We start from the raw sequence: 15550 nt of genomic DNA, 5'->3' as shown, positions 1-15550 counted from the left end.
TTGAGCAGAAAAGCTCCAGGACAGTGTCCAGGCCTAGAGTTCAAACCCTAGTATTGGCACAAACAAATGAATTTTCATTGGTTTTTTTGTTGGTTGTGGGGCTTGAACTCTGGGCCTGGGCGCTGTCCCTCAGCTCTTCAGCTCAAGGCAAGAGCTCTACCACTTGGGCTACAGTACCACTTCTGGTTTTCTGGTGGTTCATTGGAGATCAGAGTCTCAGTCTTTCCTGCCCAGGCTGGCTTTGAACTGTGATCCTCAGATCTCAGCCTCCTGAGTAGCTAGGATGACAGGCGTGAGCCACCAGCGCCCATTTATGAATGTTCCTTTGTAAACCCGAATCCTACGAATGTCCCATGAAGCTGCTTCCTCCCAAAGCCCGTGGGAGGTGGGTTTGTCATCGATGGGGACACATGCCCCTCTTAAGAGGCCCCCCGCCTCCCAGGCCATGCTGAGCTTCCTGGCTGTCTGACTCACACTCGGCCGCCTCAAAATGGACCAAGACACCTGCCATTTCTGCAGCAGCGACGTCATGATGGCGCGCAGCCATGGTGCTGCGTGACTCCCATAGGCCCCGCCGAACGCTGCTGCTTTAGTGCCATCTTCCTGATGCCCACTGTTGTGTTTGTGCAGGGAGAGCCTGGAGATAGCGGGAGGAGAGGAGCCGCCGGCTTCCCGGGCCCTCGAGGTGTTCAGGTGCGATCGCTGCTCTCTTTCTGGGTCTGGGAATCAATGGATAGATGCTACCTCAATATGGCGGGGTGATTGTGTGTGTGTGTATGTGTGTGTCCGTCCCCTGAGGCTTGAACTCAGGGCCTGGGTCCTATCCCCCTGGATCTGTTTTTGCTCAAGTCTGGAGCTCTACCACTTGAGCCACGGCACCAATTCTAAAGCTTTTTTGGGGGAGATCAGAGTCTCACGGACTTTTCCTGCCCAGGGCTGGCTTTGAACCGCGATCCTCAGATCTCAGCCTCCTGAGTAGCTAGGATGACAGGCGTGAGCCACCGGCGCCTGGCTGGGAGAAGGGTTCTTGCTTCTTCATGGACCCCAATCAAACCCAAACCCTTTGTTGTGTGTCTCCTTGTGAATCAACTGCCCCCGCTTCTGCTCCCAGTCTGTATTCCGCGGTGTTTCTCACTTAGGATCTTTTTACAGGGTGACGATGGCCTTCCGGGTTATGGCCGTGTTGGCCGCAAAGGGGAGAAGGTAAGGCCCAGGTACCGGCATCGACCTTGGGAAACTGAGTATTCCAGGTTTGGGGTGGATGATGAATGGGGCCAAGTCTATCTTGGCTCCCTGCTCCCTTCGGTCTCTTCAGGAATGGAGTCTGTGATTGGTCCATCCATAATTGTTACATTAGCATAAGAGTCTACAGGGTTTCTCTTTGAACCAAATACTAACTTCAGGATACTCGCCTGTCATCCTAGCTACTCAGGAGGCTGAGATCTGAGGATCGTGGTTCAAAGCCTTCCCGGGCAGGAAAGTCCATGAGACTCTTATCTCTAGTAAACCACTCAGAAAACCAGAAGGGGTGCTGAGGCTCAAGTGGTAAAGCACTTGCCTTGAGCTGAAGAGCTGAGGGACAGCACCCAGGCCCAGAGTTCAGGCCCCACGACCGACCAAAAAAAAAGGGTGAATGTACCCAGTGACGCATGCGTAGGTTGATTTTTGTCTGCTGTCCATTGTAGGGTCAAGAGGGATTCCCTGGAGAAATCGGACTCAAGGTACTGTGAAGTTCACTGCATCTAAAGAACTGTCAGAAATACCCTCTTGGGGAGTCAGAGGTCAGTGGCTCACACCCGTCATCCTAGCTACTCAGGAGGCTGAGATCTGAGGATCACAGTTCAAGGCCAGCCCAAGTAGACAATTTAGAGAGAGACTCCCAGCAAAAAGCCAGAAATGGAGCTGTGGCTCAGGCAGAAGAGCTCCAGCATTGAGTGAAAAATCCAACTGAGCGAGGCCCTGAGTTCAAGCCCAATATGGTCTCATCCCCAATCATAACACCACAGACCCCGTGAGGTCGCTGATTTCAATAACCATTGTATTTTCATGCATGTATCTAGGGTGAGATCGGGGACCCTGGTGATCTGGGAGAAACTGGACCCAAAGGAGCCCCGGGAAGAATGGTGAGCTGCTGCCCAGGTTCCCAAGAGGGGCCCTCTCCAACCCCTGGAACTTCTAGAAACTTGCAAGGTTATAAAAGCAAAAGAGAAAAGAAAAGAAATGCCGGATGCTAGTGGCTCACGCCTGTCATCCTAGCTACTCAGGAGGCTGAGATCTGAGGTTCAGGGTTCAAAGCCAGCCCCGGGCAGGAAAGTCTGTGAAACTCTAAGACTCTAATCATCCGCTTCACAATTAACCAGGAAAAAGTTGGGCTTGAGGCATAGGTCGGGTGTTAGATGCCAACCAAACAAGCCTCTGAGTGCAAGACTCCGGGTTCAAACCCTGGGACTGGCCAAAAATCAAAGCAAAATGTGAACCAATCAAGTAGTATTTTTTTTCTAGTCCTGGGACTTGAACTCAGGGCCTGGGCACTGTCTCTGACCTTCCTTTGCTCAAGGCAAGTGATCTCTCACTTGAGCCACAGCGCCACTTCTACTTTTCTGGTGGTTCATTGGAGATGAGTCTCACAGACTTTCCTGCCTGGGCTGGCTTTGAACCACAGTCCTCAGATCTCAGCCCCCTGAGTAGCTGGGATGACAGGTGTGAGTTACCAGCACCCAGCTCAATTTTTGTTTATGTGGTACTGAGGATTGAACCCAGGGCTTCATGCATGCTAGTCAAGCACTCTACCACTGAGCCACCTTCCTAGACCCCATCAAGTAGTATTTTAAAAAGAACATATGTCTTAATACTAAGTGAATAAGACAATTCACTAACATGTTAGCAAGGATTATTTGGAGAAGAGATACCTGGGGAATTCCCCCCCTTCTCTCTGTGTATGTGTGTGTGTACACATGTACGTGTGTACTTTTAAATCTCTCAATTCTGTAAAATGGAAGTAAAAGTTCACTTGTGGGGCTGGGAGTGTGGCTCAGTGGTAGAGTGCTCACCTAGCACACATGAAGCCCTGGGTTCGATTCCTCAGTACCACATACACAGAAAAAGCCAGAAGTGGCGCTGTGACTCAAGTGGTAGAGCGCTAGCCTTGAGCAAAAGAAGCTCAAGGACAATGCCCAGGCCGAGTTCAAGCCCCAGGACTGGAAAAAGAAGGAAAAAAAAGGTTCCCTTTCTAGTCTTTGGTCTTTAAGTATTTTAGAACTGAATTGAAAAGACACAGGCACATTCAACTATGATTTTCTAATCAGTCACTCTTGCTTTGAGGTATCTTCTGGATTTCCTGGGGAGCCGGGAATTCCCGGGGAACCAGGACCTCCCGGACGGAAAGTAAGTGGACAAGTTACCCATCACCCCAAGTCCTCTTCCATTTCAAAAGTACAATAAACTATCCAGAAAAAGCCAGAAGTGGCACTGTGGCTCAAGAGGTAGAGCACTAGCCTTGAGCCAAAGCAGCTCAGGAACAGCGCCCAGGCCCTGAGTTCAAGCCCCAGGACTGATTAAAAATAAATGTCAATGCAAGGCTGACTCTAGTAGCTCCCGCCTGTCATCCTAGCTTCACAGGAGCCTGAGATCTGAGGATTAGAGGTTCAAAGCCAGCCCGGGTAGGGAAGTCCCTGAGACTCTCATCTCCAATGAACCACCAGAAAAGTGGAAGTGGCGCTGTGGCTCAAGTGGTAGAACACCAGGCTTGAGTAGCAAAGCTCAGAGACAGCGCCCAGGCCCTGAGTTCAAGCCCAGGACTGGCCAAAAAAAAAAAAAAACCCAAAACAAAGCTGCTAAGATCGGTCCCTTCCCGTGACAGTGCTGGTCACCTTCCGGCTCCTATTGTGTGTGACTATGAGATCCTAAAACATTTGTTTGTCTCCTAGGGCGTGAAGGGAGCCCGGGGCTTACCCTCATTCTCCGTAAGTATTTCCTCTCTCCCACCCGACACCCAACGCTCCATTTCCCCGATTGCTTTGTCGACGTGGTGACCCAGCTCCATTGGTGAATTCTCTTGTGTTTTGTTTTTGAACTGCAGACTTGTGACCTCATCCAGTACGTGCGGGACAGCAGCCGTAAGTACCTGCTATAGTACCCCACCGTGTGAGCTGCCACACAAATGCCGACGCAGCAGACACCATCAGCCGCCCAGTGTGGGTTTTGTTTGGCTGTCGTTTTGTTCTGGTTCTTGGGGCTTGAACTCAGGGCCTGGGCTCCGTGTCTGAGCTTTCGTGCTCAACGCTAGCGTTAGACCACTTGAACCGTGCCTCCACTTCCGGCATTTTGCTGGTTAATTCAAAGAATTTGTGGAGTGCAAAGCCAGCCTGAGTAGAAAAGTTCTTGTGAGTTCATCTCCAACTAACCAGCAAAAAGCCAGACTAGAGGTGTGATCCGAGTGCTAGCCATGAGCAACGGGAGGCTCTGATTTCAAGACCCAGCACTCCAGGCTGGGACTGTGGCTTAGTGGTAGAATACTTGGCCTAGCATGCAGGAAGCCCTGGCTCAATTCCTCAGTCCCACATAAACAGAAAAAAAATAATAAAACTATCTATATTTTAAAGGCTGCACCGCTGGGCACCGGTGGCTCACACCTGTCATCCTAGCTACTCAGGAGGCTGAGATCTGAGGATCATGATTCAAAACCAGCCCGGGGCCAGGAAAGGCCATGAGACTCTTATCTCCAATAAACCACCAGAAAACCAGAAGTGGCGCTGTGGCTTAAGTGGTAGAGCACTTGCTTTGAGCTGAAGAGCTGAGGGACAGCGCCCAGGCCCAGAGTTCAAGACCCATGACTACCACCACCAACAAAAAGGCCTAGTACCCGTGTACAGAAAAGAAAGTATACTAAAAGTAATATATAGTTACTCTGAGGGTACATGTATAAAGTGTGTACGAAACATAATTTTTTGTTGGTTGTGGGGCTTGAACTCTGGGCCTGGGTGCTGTCCTTCAGCTCAAGGCTAGCACTCTACCACTTGAGCCACAGCACCACTTCCAGTTTTCTGAGTGGTTCATTGGAGATCAGAGTCTCATGATCTTTCCTGCCCAGGCTGGCTTTGAACCATGATGCTCAGATCTCAGCCTCCTGAGTAGCTAGGATGACAGGGGTGAGCCACCAATACCCAGAGGATGAACTTCATTTTAGACTTGGATCCCATTAACGGTGAATTTATGCCAAATTCTGAAAAAAAAAATCTGAAACACTTGTAATGTCAGATAAGAGTTACTTGGCCTGCATATGCACATAAATTGTGTGTGTGTGTGTATTGGTAGTCATAAGTGTGTACAGACAGTAAGTGTCTCTACTCAGGTAGAGACGGTCTGTCCTTGGCTGGCCACAGGCTGCTGATGGACCACTGTGTGCTGTTTCCCCTTCTTTTCTCCCCCCCCTTAAAATCAGGGGGGTGTCTCAGCCAATTTGAGAGTCCCACCAAAGCATCTGGGGCAGTAGCCATGATGTCTGCGCCCAGTACAGCTCCGTTCCTTCTCTTACCAAACAGTAACTCAGTCTCCTCCATTCTTTCTCCCCAGCTTGCAGACAGGGTAAGTCGTCTCTACTTCCGGCGTGTCTGGATGAAGTTCTGAGAATGTCGCACGCGGGGACAGATGGGTTCCGGCCACCAAGGGGTAGAAACTTTCTCCGGGCTTCCTTTCCGGCAGAGAAGCCTGCAACTTCCGGCACCCGCCTGGGGTTTCCCAGTGATTTGTCCGAAGAGCCAGGGGGAGGCCATTTTAGCATCAGTCGTTTTGTGTGTGTGCTGGTACTGGTGCTCTACCATCTGAACCACACCCCCCGCCTCTGGCTATATTGTTGAGTGATTTATTGGAGAGAAGAGTCTCAGGGACTTTCCTGCCCGGGCTGGCTTTGAACCAGGATCCTCAGCTCTCAGCCTCCTGAGTAGCTAGGATGACAGGTGTGAGCCACCGGCGCCCAGCGTTTGTAGTTCTTATTAAGGTGCTGTGCAGAGTGGTTCCAAGTCAGGTGCTGAGTGCATTTCTCTTTTTTGGGGGGAGGGCCATGTCACCCCTCCCTCCACCATGAAGCCAGCACGCCTCCCCTGTCTTTCAGGAGCACCCCGATGCCCGGTGCACCCCACCGACTTGGTGTTTGCCCTGGACCAGTCTCGCGAGGTGACGGCGCAGGAGTTCGAGCGGATGAAGGCCATGGTGGTCTCCCTGCTGCAGGGCGTGCGGGTCCGCGAGCACGGGTGTCCCGCGGGTGCCCGAGTGGCCGTCCTCACCTACGGCTCCCACGCCCAGCACCGGATCCGCCTCTCCGACAGCCACACGAAGCAGCAGCTGCTCCGAGAGATCGAGACGCTGCCGTTCCAGCCGGGCTCGGCCCAGAGGGAGCTGGGCCAGGCCATGCGGTTTATCTCCAGACATGTCTTCAAGCGGACGCTGCCCGGGGCTCACACGAGAAGGATCGCTGCTTTTTTCACCAGCGGTCCGTCGGCTGACGCCCAGATGATCACCACGGCCGCCATGGAATTCAGCGCCCTGGATATCGTCCCTGTGGTCATTGCCTTCCGCCCGGTACCCTCGGTGAAGCGGGCCTTTGCGGTAAGAGTGAAGGCTTACAGGAGGGTGGTTCGCCTTCCTTGATGATGTCTGCAACCTAGAAACTTCGTGAGAATGCACACACACCGCATTTCCTTGCCTTCAAGCTTAGCTGGGTGCAGTAGCGCATACCTGTAATCCCAGCTACTAGGGTGAAGGTGTGGGGTGGGGATCTTGGCTCTAGGCCTGCCTGGGTGGAAAAGCCTGTGCGATTCTCTCAGTGGGAAGACACTGGGTGGGCACCGGTCATCCTGGCTACCCCAAAAAGCCTCAACTAGGCAGATGGTGGTTCAGGGAGAAAAAAAAAAAACTTCTGTTAGATGAGCTAGACGCCCATGGCTCACGCCTGTCATCCTAGCTACTCAGGAGTCTGAGATCTGAGGATTCTGGTTCAAAGCCAGCCTGGGCAGCAAAGGCTGTGAGACTCTTTATCTCCAATGAAAATTTGAAGCGGTGCTGTGGCTCAAGTGGTAGAGCGCCTGCCCTGAGCTGAAGAGCTGAGGGACAGCACCCAGACCCAGAGTTCAGGCCCCACGACCGCTCCCCCCTCCCCCAAGAATGACAGCTTTTTCTGGAATTATGATGATTATCGTTCAGCAGCTTGATGCTTGGTTGGCTGATGGAACTCTGGGAGATGCTGATGGGTTTGGCTCTGCTCTTGGAATTATGCAAATGAAGTAGACAGTGGGGTGGGGCTTAGAATGCATGCGAATCAGGAAGGACAGGGCCAGGCTATGCAAATGACGGGGCTGTGACAAAGCCACAGCTTCAGAATTCTGATTATTTTCTTTTCTTGGTGTCAGTCCTGGGCAGCACCGCTTCTGGTTTTCCAGTGGTTCATTGGAGATAAGAATCTCAAGGACGGGGGCTGGGAAGGTGGCTCAGTGGTAGAGTGCTTGCCTTGCATGCATGAGGCCCTGGGTTTGATTCCTCAGCACCACATAAGCAAAAAAAATAAAAAAGCTGGAAGTGGCGCTGTGGCTCAAGTGGTAGAGTGCTCGCCTTGAGCTGAAGAGCTGAGGGACAGCGCCCAGGCCCAGAGTTCAGGCCCCATGACCAGACCCCCCCCCACACACACAAAAAAAGAATCTCAAGGACTTTCCTGCCTGGGCTGGCTAGGAACCATGATCCTCAGATCTCAGCCTCTCCTGAGTAGTTAGGATGACAGGCGTGAGCCACTGACACCAGCCCTTCTGATTAACCCAGTTTCTCTGCGTGTAGCTGAAGACCAGGATGCGTGCGCTCTTGGGGTGGTAGGTGCCTGGGACAGGAAGATGTTTGGGGGGGCTGCTCCGGACCCAGAGTATTCCCACTTCACAGATGAGCGAAACCGAAGCGGAAACCAGTCATCAGGCTGTGGGGAGAGCCGGGTGCTCTTCACCCCTGCCCCGCGCCCCCCCTCCCCGCCATCTCAGGGTTGTGCAGTACAAGAGGGTCTCACGTGCATGCCCTTCACTGTCCCTCCCTCTGCCCACAGATGGATGACACGGGCGCGTTCCGGGTGGTCGTGGTCTCCTCGGGAGAGGACGCCGGGCCGGCCTTGGCGGCGCTGCAGCGCTGCACTGTCTGCTATGGTGAGTCCCACGCTCATCGTACCTTACTTATTTTTTTTGTCGGTTGTGGGGCCTGAACTCTGGGCCTGGGCGCTGCCCCTCAGCTCTTCAGCTCAAGGCGAGCGCTCTACCACTTGAGCCACAGCGCCACTTCCGGTTTCCGGTGGTTCACTGGAGGTAAGAGTCTCACTGATTTTCCTGCCCGGGCTGGCTTTGAACCGCGATCCTCAGATCTCAGCCTCCTGAGTAGCTAGGATGACAGGCGTGAGCCACCGGCGCCCGGCGTTTCCTTGGCCTTTGGAGGGTTCTCCCAGGGTTCTGGCCACACCCCACCCACTACAGCAACCCCCACACATAGGGCCTCACCCAGCCCAGCCCTGTGGGTCTCTTCCCTGGAGGGCGGTGGGAGGGCACATTCCACATCTCTCTGTAATCTCGTTTCCAGGAAACAGTTTCATGGTTTTTAGGAAAAAAAGGAATAGGGAGCCTGTATCTGCCAAGTGTTTCGTGCTATAAAATATTTTATGGGTGTTTTTCTCGGGTTAGTGTTCACAGCTCACAAAGAAATGGTATCCTCTATTAATCTATTAAAGTGATGCATAATTATGCACGTATAAGATCGATATACTGTATTTATATTAATAGTATATTAATATGTAACACGGCTTGATATAATACCCTAATTAGGATATAAGCTATAAGTATTACATGTTAAATATATGAACATATTTTAATTATGTGTACATATATGTATATACCTATGTGTATGTATGCATATATATGTATATACACATGTATATACTTATCTATGTGTATATATGTATATACGTATGTATGCATATACTTATGTGTATATGTATATACAAATATATGCATATACTTATGTATACATATGTATGCATCTAGTTATGTGTATATATATGTATGTATATGCATATGCATATATCTGTGTATACATATATACTCATACACACAAGCTAGCGTGGTATAGTAGTAGGAAGTCATGGATTTCTCACGGAAGGACTTCGAGATCCCCGGGGTTACTGTGCGCACGGCTGCACGGTGATCTGTGTGCTTTGGGCGTGCTGGCACTGGGAAATGCCCGTCCTCCGCCTGTGCTTCCTGGTAATTGCCAAGATGGCAGGGAAAGCCGCTGAGATGGTGGCGGACGCCCGAGTTGCAGAACTCAGCTTTGCCATGGGCGGGAGCTGCGTGGAGAGGTGGATGGTGGTGAGGAGGAGGAGGAGGAGGCGGAGGCTGGGGCAGCTGAGGCTTCCGCTAGCGCTGCTGGTGCCTCCCCAGCTCCTGTCCCCGCGTTCACATCAACCCTGCCCGCCCTCCTTTACAGTGGACTTGATGAGGAGCAGGAATTAAGAGACGTCAAGAACTCACTTGCCAGGCGCCAGTGGCTCCATCCCAGCTACTCAGGAGGCTGAGATCTGAGGATCACGGTTCAAAGCCAGCCCGGGCAGGAAAGTCCGTGAGACCCTTACCTCCAATAAACCACTAGAAAACCAGAAGTGGCGCTGTGGCTCAAGAGGTAGAGCACAGAAGCTCAGGGACAGCGGCCCAGGCCATGAGTTCAAGCCCAGGGTGTGTGTGGTGTGTAATGGTGTGTAACTGGGGGTTCAAGGCTGGAGGAAGCCCCCACAAGGCTGCTGCTCACATGCTCAGGGCTCACGAGGAATGGAGGGCTCCTGTTCTTGGCGGATCTCCAGGGGGGTGAGGCGTGCTGACTCTCAGAGCGCAGGGCGGCCCGAGCCTCAGCCGTCTCCCCCTCCTCCTCCGCCACGCCCACGTCGCGGGTCACCAGCTGCAGCTTCCCACTAGGTCCACACAGCTTCATGGCATAGGCCGCCCAGTCAGAACTCCCATGTCCATGGCTGTGGCTGAGTTCCGGCTCCATTTCTTGGCATAAGGAAGATAGTTTGGTTGTTGTTCCCAGCAATTAAGACAACAAAACCCACAGAAGCGAGGGAGTGGACAGCCTGCTGTGACTGATTTTCACGAGGGGCTCTGCAGTCAGGATCAAGATGGGGTTGTGAAAATCTTCGTACGTTTCAGATCAAAGTCTTAATTTAGCACCATATGGCGGAGTCTGGTTGAATGTCTGCATTTGTGTTCTTCCTTCTAATTGCTCTGTTTGCGTTTTTGTGCCAGTTCTGGGGCTTGAACTCAGGGCCTAGGCATTGTCCCTGAGCTGCTTTTTTTGCCCAAGGCTAGCACTCTCCCGCTTGAGCCACAGCTCCACTTCTGGCCTTTTCTGTGTATGTGGTACTGAGGAATGGAACCCACGGCTTCATGCATGCTAGGTGAGCACTCTACCACGGAGCCACCTTCCCAGCCCGCATTCTTTTGTTAAGCGAGATGGGCCTGCTTATTAGAGAAGATGAGCTCACATGCTAGGGAAGCCCATGAATATGCATCAGCTCTAGTCACTGGCTTTTAACTAACATGTCTTGCTCTTTCATGTAATGAGCATTATGGAGATTTTTTTTTTTTTAAAGATGAGCTGTAGCTTTGCCTTTACAGTGAGGTGAAGGCTTTACATCAAAATCAAAAGATGAACCGGCATTGTACCCTGCCGCTGTCAGCAGATGAATCGTTCGTAAGATGACAGAAGTGCAGTGATGAGCGCATTGCTTTAATCAACAGATCAAAACCCTTTCACACCACCATGCAGCTCTCTGTCTCTTGCACTCACCAAGCCTGGAGTGGGTGGCTCACGCCTGTCATCCTAGCTCCTCAGGAGGCTGAGATCTGAGGACCCAGGTTCAAAGCCAGCCCTGGCAGGAAAGTCCATAAGACTCCAATGAACCACCAGAACACCAGGAGTGGCGCTGTGGCTCAAGTGGTAGAGCACTTGCCTTGAGCTGCAGAGCTGAGGGACAGCGCCCAGGCCCAGAGTTCAAGCCCCAGGACTGACAAAAGAGAAAAAAAAGTAAAAAGCACAGACAAGCCAGGTGCCGGGGGCTCCCGCCTGTCTTCCTAGCTACTCAAGAGGCTGAGATCTGAGGATAACGGTTCAAAGCCAGCCCAGGTAGGAAAAGTCACTGAGACTCTTGCGGCTCAAGTGGGTAGAGTGCTGCTAGCTTTGAGCATAAAAGTTCAGGGACAGTGCTCAGGCCCTGAGCTCAAGCCCCAGGATGGACACATGGACACACACATACCACCACAAACTTACTGCAAACCGGGCTCAGGGAAATCCTGTCATTTCCTAACGGTGGCCCCTGACCATCTTTCCATGTCTTCCTGCGAGGTAACCCCGCCCACTTGGTTCACAGATGTGTGCCAGCCCGAGGCTTCCTGTGAGCCGGCCCGTCCACCCCCGGAGCCGGCCTACATGGACGCAGCTTTCCTGCTGGACGCCTCCCGCAACGCTGGAGCAGCCGAATTCGCAGACCTCCGCTACCTGGTGGGGTCGCTGTTGGATCATTTCGAAATCACCCCACATCCCCAGACTTCCACCACGGGAGATCGGGTGGCGCTGCTGAGCCACGCACCCCCCGACTTCCTGCCCAACACCCCGAGGAGCCCCGTGCGGACTGAGTTTAATCTCACCACCTACGGCAGCCGGCGGCTCATGAAGAGACACGTGCAGCAATCCGTGCGGCAGCTCCACGGGGAGGCGGCGGTGGGCCACGCCCTCGCGTGGGCTGTGGACCAGGTGTTTCTCAGCACGCCCAACCCCCGAAGAAACAAGGTGATCTTCGTGATCTCGGCCGGGGAGACGAGCTACGTGGATGGGGACACGTTGCAGAGAGAGGCGCTGAGAGCCAAGTGTCACGGGTACGCCGTGTTTGTGCTGTCCTTCGGCCCCGCGTGGGATGACAAGGAACTGGAAGAGCTGGCCAGCCAGCCTTTGGACCAGCACCTGATCCAACTCGGTCGAATTCACAAACCCGACTACGCATACAGCGTGAAGTTTGTGAAATCTTTTGTTAACTCAATCAGACGTAAGTCCTGAAATCTGATTTTTTTTTGGGGGGGGGGGTCAGTTGTGGGGCTTGAACTCTGGGCCTGGGCGCTGTCCCTCAGCTCTTCAGCTCAAGGCGAGCGCTCTACCACTTGAGCCACAGCACCACTTCTGGTTTTCTGGTGGTTCATTAGAGATAAGAGTATCATGGGACTTTCCTGCCTGGCCTGGCTTTGAACCACAATCCTCAGAGCTCAGCCTCCTGAGTAACTAGGATGGCAGGTGTGGGCTACCAGCGCTTGGCTTCAAAAATCTGTTATTTCTTGCACATTAAGAATGGATTTGGAGGGCTGGGAAGGTGGCTCAATGGTAGAACGCTTGCCTCGCATGCATGAAGCCCTCGGTTCGATTCCTTAGTACCACGTACACAGAAAAAGTCAGAAGTGGCGCTGTGGCTCAAGTGGTAAAGTGCTAGCCTTGAGCAAAAGAAGCTCAGAGACAGTGCCTAGGCCCCGAGTTCAAGCCCCACAAATCCCCTTCCTCCCCCCACCAAAAAACCCAAACAAAGCCAAGCAAGGGCACAAGGCCCAGATTTCAAACGCCAGAAGTGACACCAAAAATAGTATATTTGGTATTCCCCAGGAGAAGACTGACATGTTCTTGGAAACCACTTGTGTCTTTTCAAGGGCATTTCAGGGTCAGGGAGGAAAAACCCGGCCTAATGGGGTGAAACATGATTCCTTCGCGCTGAATTTCCTGGCCCGTCTTTTTTATGCCTCTGGTTCCTATGGAGAGGCAGGCATAACAGCCAGCTGTTCCCACATCTGTCAGCGTGGAGCAATCATCCGGGGATGCGCTTCTAGCTCCTCAGTGGGACCCTGGCCATGTTCATGTTAGCTGGCCGCCCTCTGATGGAGGCTATTGGATGACGTGCCAAGGGAGGAGGCCAGAGAAAAGTGAAGCCATTTTGGCTTGGCTTTAATGGAGTTCAGAAGGTAGAACTTGGTGAAATGCTAGGGGACACTTCATCTACCCGTGAACGATACAGCCTTACAAAACTCTCAGCCAGCTGGGATCAGGTGGCTCACCCATTAATCCTAGCTCCTTAGGAGGCTGAGATCTGAGGATCAGGTTTAGAATAAGGAAGTCCACTTTTTTTTTTTTTTGTGGGTCGTGGGGCTTGAACTCTGGGCCTGGGCGCTGTCCCTCAGCTCTTCAGCTCTTTACTACTTGAGCTACGGCGCCACTTCCAGCTTTCTGAGTGGTTTACTGGAGATAAGAGTCTCACATGGACTTTCCTGCCCAGGCTGGCTTTGAACTGTGAGCCTCAGTTCTCAGCCTCTTGAGTAGCTACGATGACAGGCGTGAAGCCTCCGGCAGCTGGCGACTCTTATCTCGAACGAACTACACAAAAAGCCAAAGTGGAGCTATAGTGGTTCAGGTGGCAGAGCACCAGCCAGCTCAGCGGCAGTGTGCAGGCCCTGAGTTCAAGCTGGCAGATGGGTTGCTGCTGTGTGTGCGCATGTGCAGGGCTGTGCTCAGAACCAGCACAGCGGTGGTACCCTGGTCATGCTCAGAATTCCCCGGGCTCCTCTCTCCCTAGGTGCCATCAACAAATACCCTCCGGTGAGCCTCCGAGTCAAGTGCAGCAGGCTGGGCTCCAGCGAGTCTACACAGTACCCACGCCAGTCTCGCAGGTAGTGTGCTGGGTAAAGCGCCACGCACGGAGCTACGCTCCCCCTTCCTGTCCGTCCCTCCTCTTCCTTTGCCTTTCCTTCCTCTCCCTCCTCCATCTTATTCAGACAGAAGTCTGTTGCAACACACTGACCTCTAATTGGAGGAAACAAGACGATTTAAAACAAAAGTAACCAGGTGAGATTACAGGCATGCACCACTGTAACTGTTTGACAGAAAGTGTTCTGGTTTCTTATACACCTCCAAGTAATCTTAAATTCTTCATTACTTTTTTGGTGTCCCATTACTTAGGAATGTGCTTTAATAGAAAATATGTGGGATTTAAAATAGTTACGAACTTGTGGTTAGATAAACGGGGCCCTGGTGCCCTGGTGTCAGCTACTCAGGAGACAGATCTGAGAATCGTGGTTCAAAGCCAGCCTGGGCAGGAAAGACTGAGACTTTTCTCCAATGAACCACCAGAAAACCGGAAGTGGCGCTGTGGCTCTAAGTTGTAGAGTGCTAGTCTTGAGTGAAAAAGCTCAGGGACAGTGCCCAGGCCCAGAGTTCAAGCCCCATGACCGAAAACAGGGTTGGAGGTATGGTTAAAAACGGCAATGCACACCTGCACATCTCTCCACCTCCATTCAGCACTTGTGAAATGATCTGCACGTTTGTGACCTTTAAAGCAATGTATGCGAATAGTGCTTCTTCCCAGATAATCAGGCATTGGAGGCCAGCAGCCTAGGCTGCAGCCTAGAGCTCAGCGTTTCTGGGGAAGAAACCAACCCTGTGGGAAATGGTCTTTAGAAACCAAATTCAGGTCGGGAGCTTTGCTCATTGCCAATGGGGTGTCTCAACTGGGCGTTTTATTTCAACAGTTAAAAATGACTTGGCATTAAAATTCTCTATGTAGAGGTTTGGCCTAGATCAACCTGGTTATTTTTTTGGTTAGTTGTAGGTCTTGAACTCAGGGCCTGGGTGCTGTCCCTTAGCTCTTCAGCTCAAGGCAAGCGCTCTACCACTTGAGACACAGCACCACTTCCAGTTTTCTGGTGGTTCATTGGAGATGAGTCTCATGGACTTTCCTGCCTGGGCTGGCTTTGAACCGCGATCCTCAGAGGTCAGCCTCCTGAGTAGCTAGGATGACACAGGTGTGAGCCACTGACACCTGGACAAATTATGATTTGTATGTGCTGGTCCTGGGGCTTGACCTCAGGGCCTTTTTTGGTCAAGGCTGGCACGCTACCGTTTGAGCCATGCTGCCCTTCCAGAGTGGCTTGTCTGCTTCTGGTGTGTGTGCAGGCTGTGCTGGGGGCAGGGAGGGTTATTCATGTGCTGCACTGTGGCTTTTTTTTGTGGCACAGCTCGGTCCCCGTTCCACACTCCGTGGCCGTGTCTGCGAAGGCCAGGCTCTTGCGAGGCTGGAACTCTGCGTGGACGGCTGCGGCTCGTCGGAGCCTGGCGGGAAGCACACCCCGCGCCGTTGGGAAGGTGCGAAGGGCGCCGCAGCACCGAGAGAAGCCTCGTCAGGCCCAGGCCTTGGCCGACCGAGGGCGGGGCGCGGCTGGCAGGGACAGGGACGTGGAGGTGCGCTGTGGATCCCCTGAGGAGAAATCCAGGCCGTCTGTGTGCATCCCGAGGCTCTGAGCTGGACAGGCTACGCACCGCTGATCTCCGTGGGCGATGGTGAGGCGGGGCTGGTGACAGGTGGGGTGTGGACACGTGACCGTGGGCCAAGGCGAACTGTTTCCAGTGCTGGGGGGGGGGGGGTTAAACCCTTTTGTGCTCTAGCTTCCTCTGCTGG

The 15550-nt window shown here is 52.7% G+C and overlaps 2 protein-coding genes across 3 annotated transcripts in view; one reads left to right on the top strand and one right to left on the bottom strand.

Moving 5' to 3' along the window:
• The window catches only part of Pik3r4 (phosphoinositide-3-kinase, regulatory subunit 4), a 56644-nt gene that overhangs the window by 1288 nt on the left and 39806 nt on the right, over window positions 1–15550 (bottom strand). Inside the window, exon 21 of one of the 2 annotated variants that reach the window (XM_013028217.1) lies at window positions 15423–15501. The exons of the other annotated variant lie outside the window; for it this stretch is intronic. The gene's annotated coding sequence lies outside the window, so the exon portion shown is untranslated. Of the gene's footprint in view, window positions 1–15422; window positions 15502–15550 lie in introns of those variants that run through there. 2 annotated transcript variants of the gene reach the window in all.
• The window catches only part of Col6a6 (collagen, type VI, alpha 6), a 54330-nt gene that overhangs the window by 38550 nt on the left and 230 nt on the right, over window positions 1–15550 (top strand). Inside the window, exons 24-36 of the mRNA XM_013028214.1 lie at window positions 631–693; window positions 1153–1203; window positions 1686–1721; window positions 2061–2123; window positions 3322–3384; window positions 3927–3962; window positions 4079–4115; window positions 5572–5583; window positions 6110–6603; window positions 8078–8174; window positions 11438–12109; window positions 13673–13766; window positions 15111–15432. Coding sequence (XP_012883668.1) covers window positions 631–693; window positions 1153–1203; window positions 1686–1721; window positions 2061–2123; window positions 3322–3384; window positions 3927–3962; window positions 4079–4115; window positions 5572–5583; window positions 6110–6603; window positions 8078–8174; window positions 11438–12109; window positions 13673–13766; window positions 15111–15393 — 2001 coding nt within the window. The 3' untranslated portion in view covers window positions 15394–15432. The remainder of the gene's footprint in view (window positions 1–630; window positions 694–1152; window positions 1204–1685; window positions 1722–2060; window positions 2124–3321; window positions 3385–3926; window positions 3963–4078; window positions 4116–5571; window positions 5584–6109; window positions 6604–8077; window positions 8175–11437; window positions 12110–13672; window positions 13767–15110; window positions 15433–15550) is intronic.

The sequence above is a fragment of the Dipodomys ordii genome, unplaced genomic scaffold (assembly GCF_000151885.1).
Source record: "Dipodomys ordii isolate 6190 unplaced genomic scaffold, Dord_2.0 Scaffold107, whole genome shotgun sequence".
NCBI classification, from domain to species: domain Eukaryota; kingdom Metazoa; phylum Chordata; class Mammalia; order Rodentia; family Heteromyidae; genus Dipodomys; species Dipodomys ordii.
This window is presented reverse-complemented; position numbering and strand designations above follow the sequence as displayed.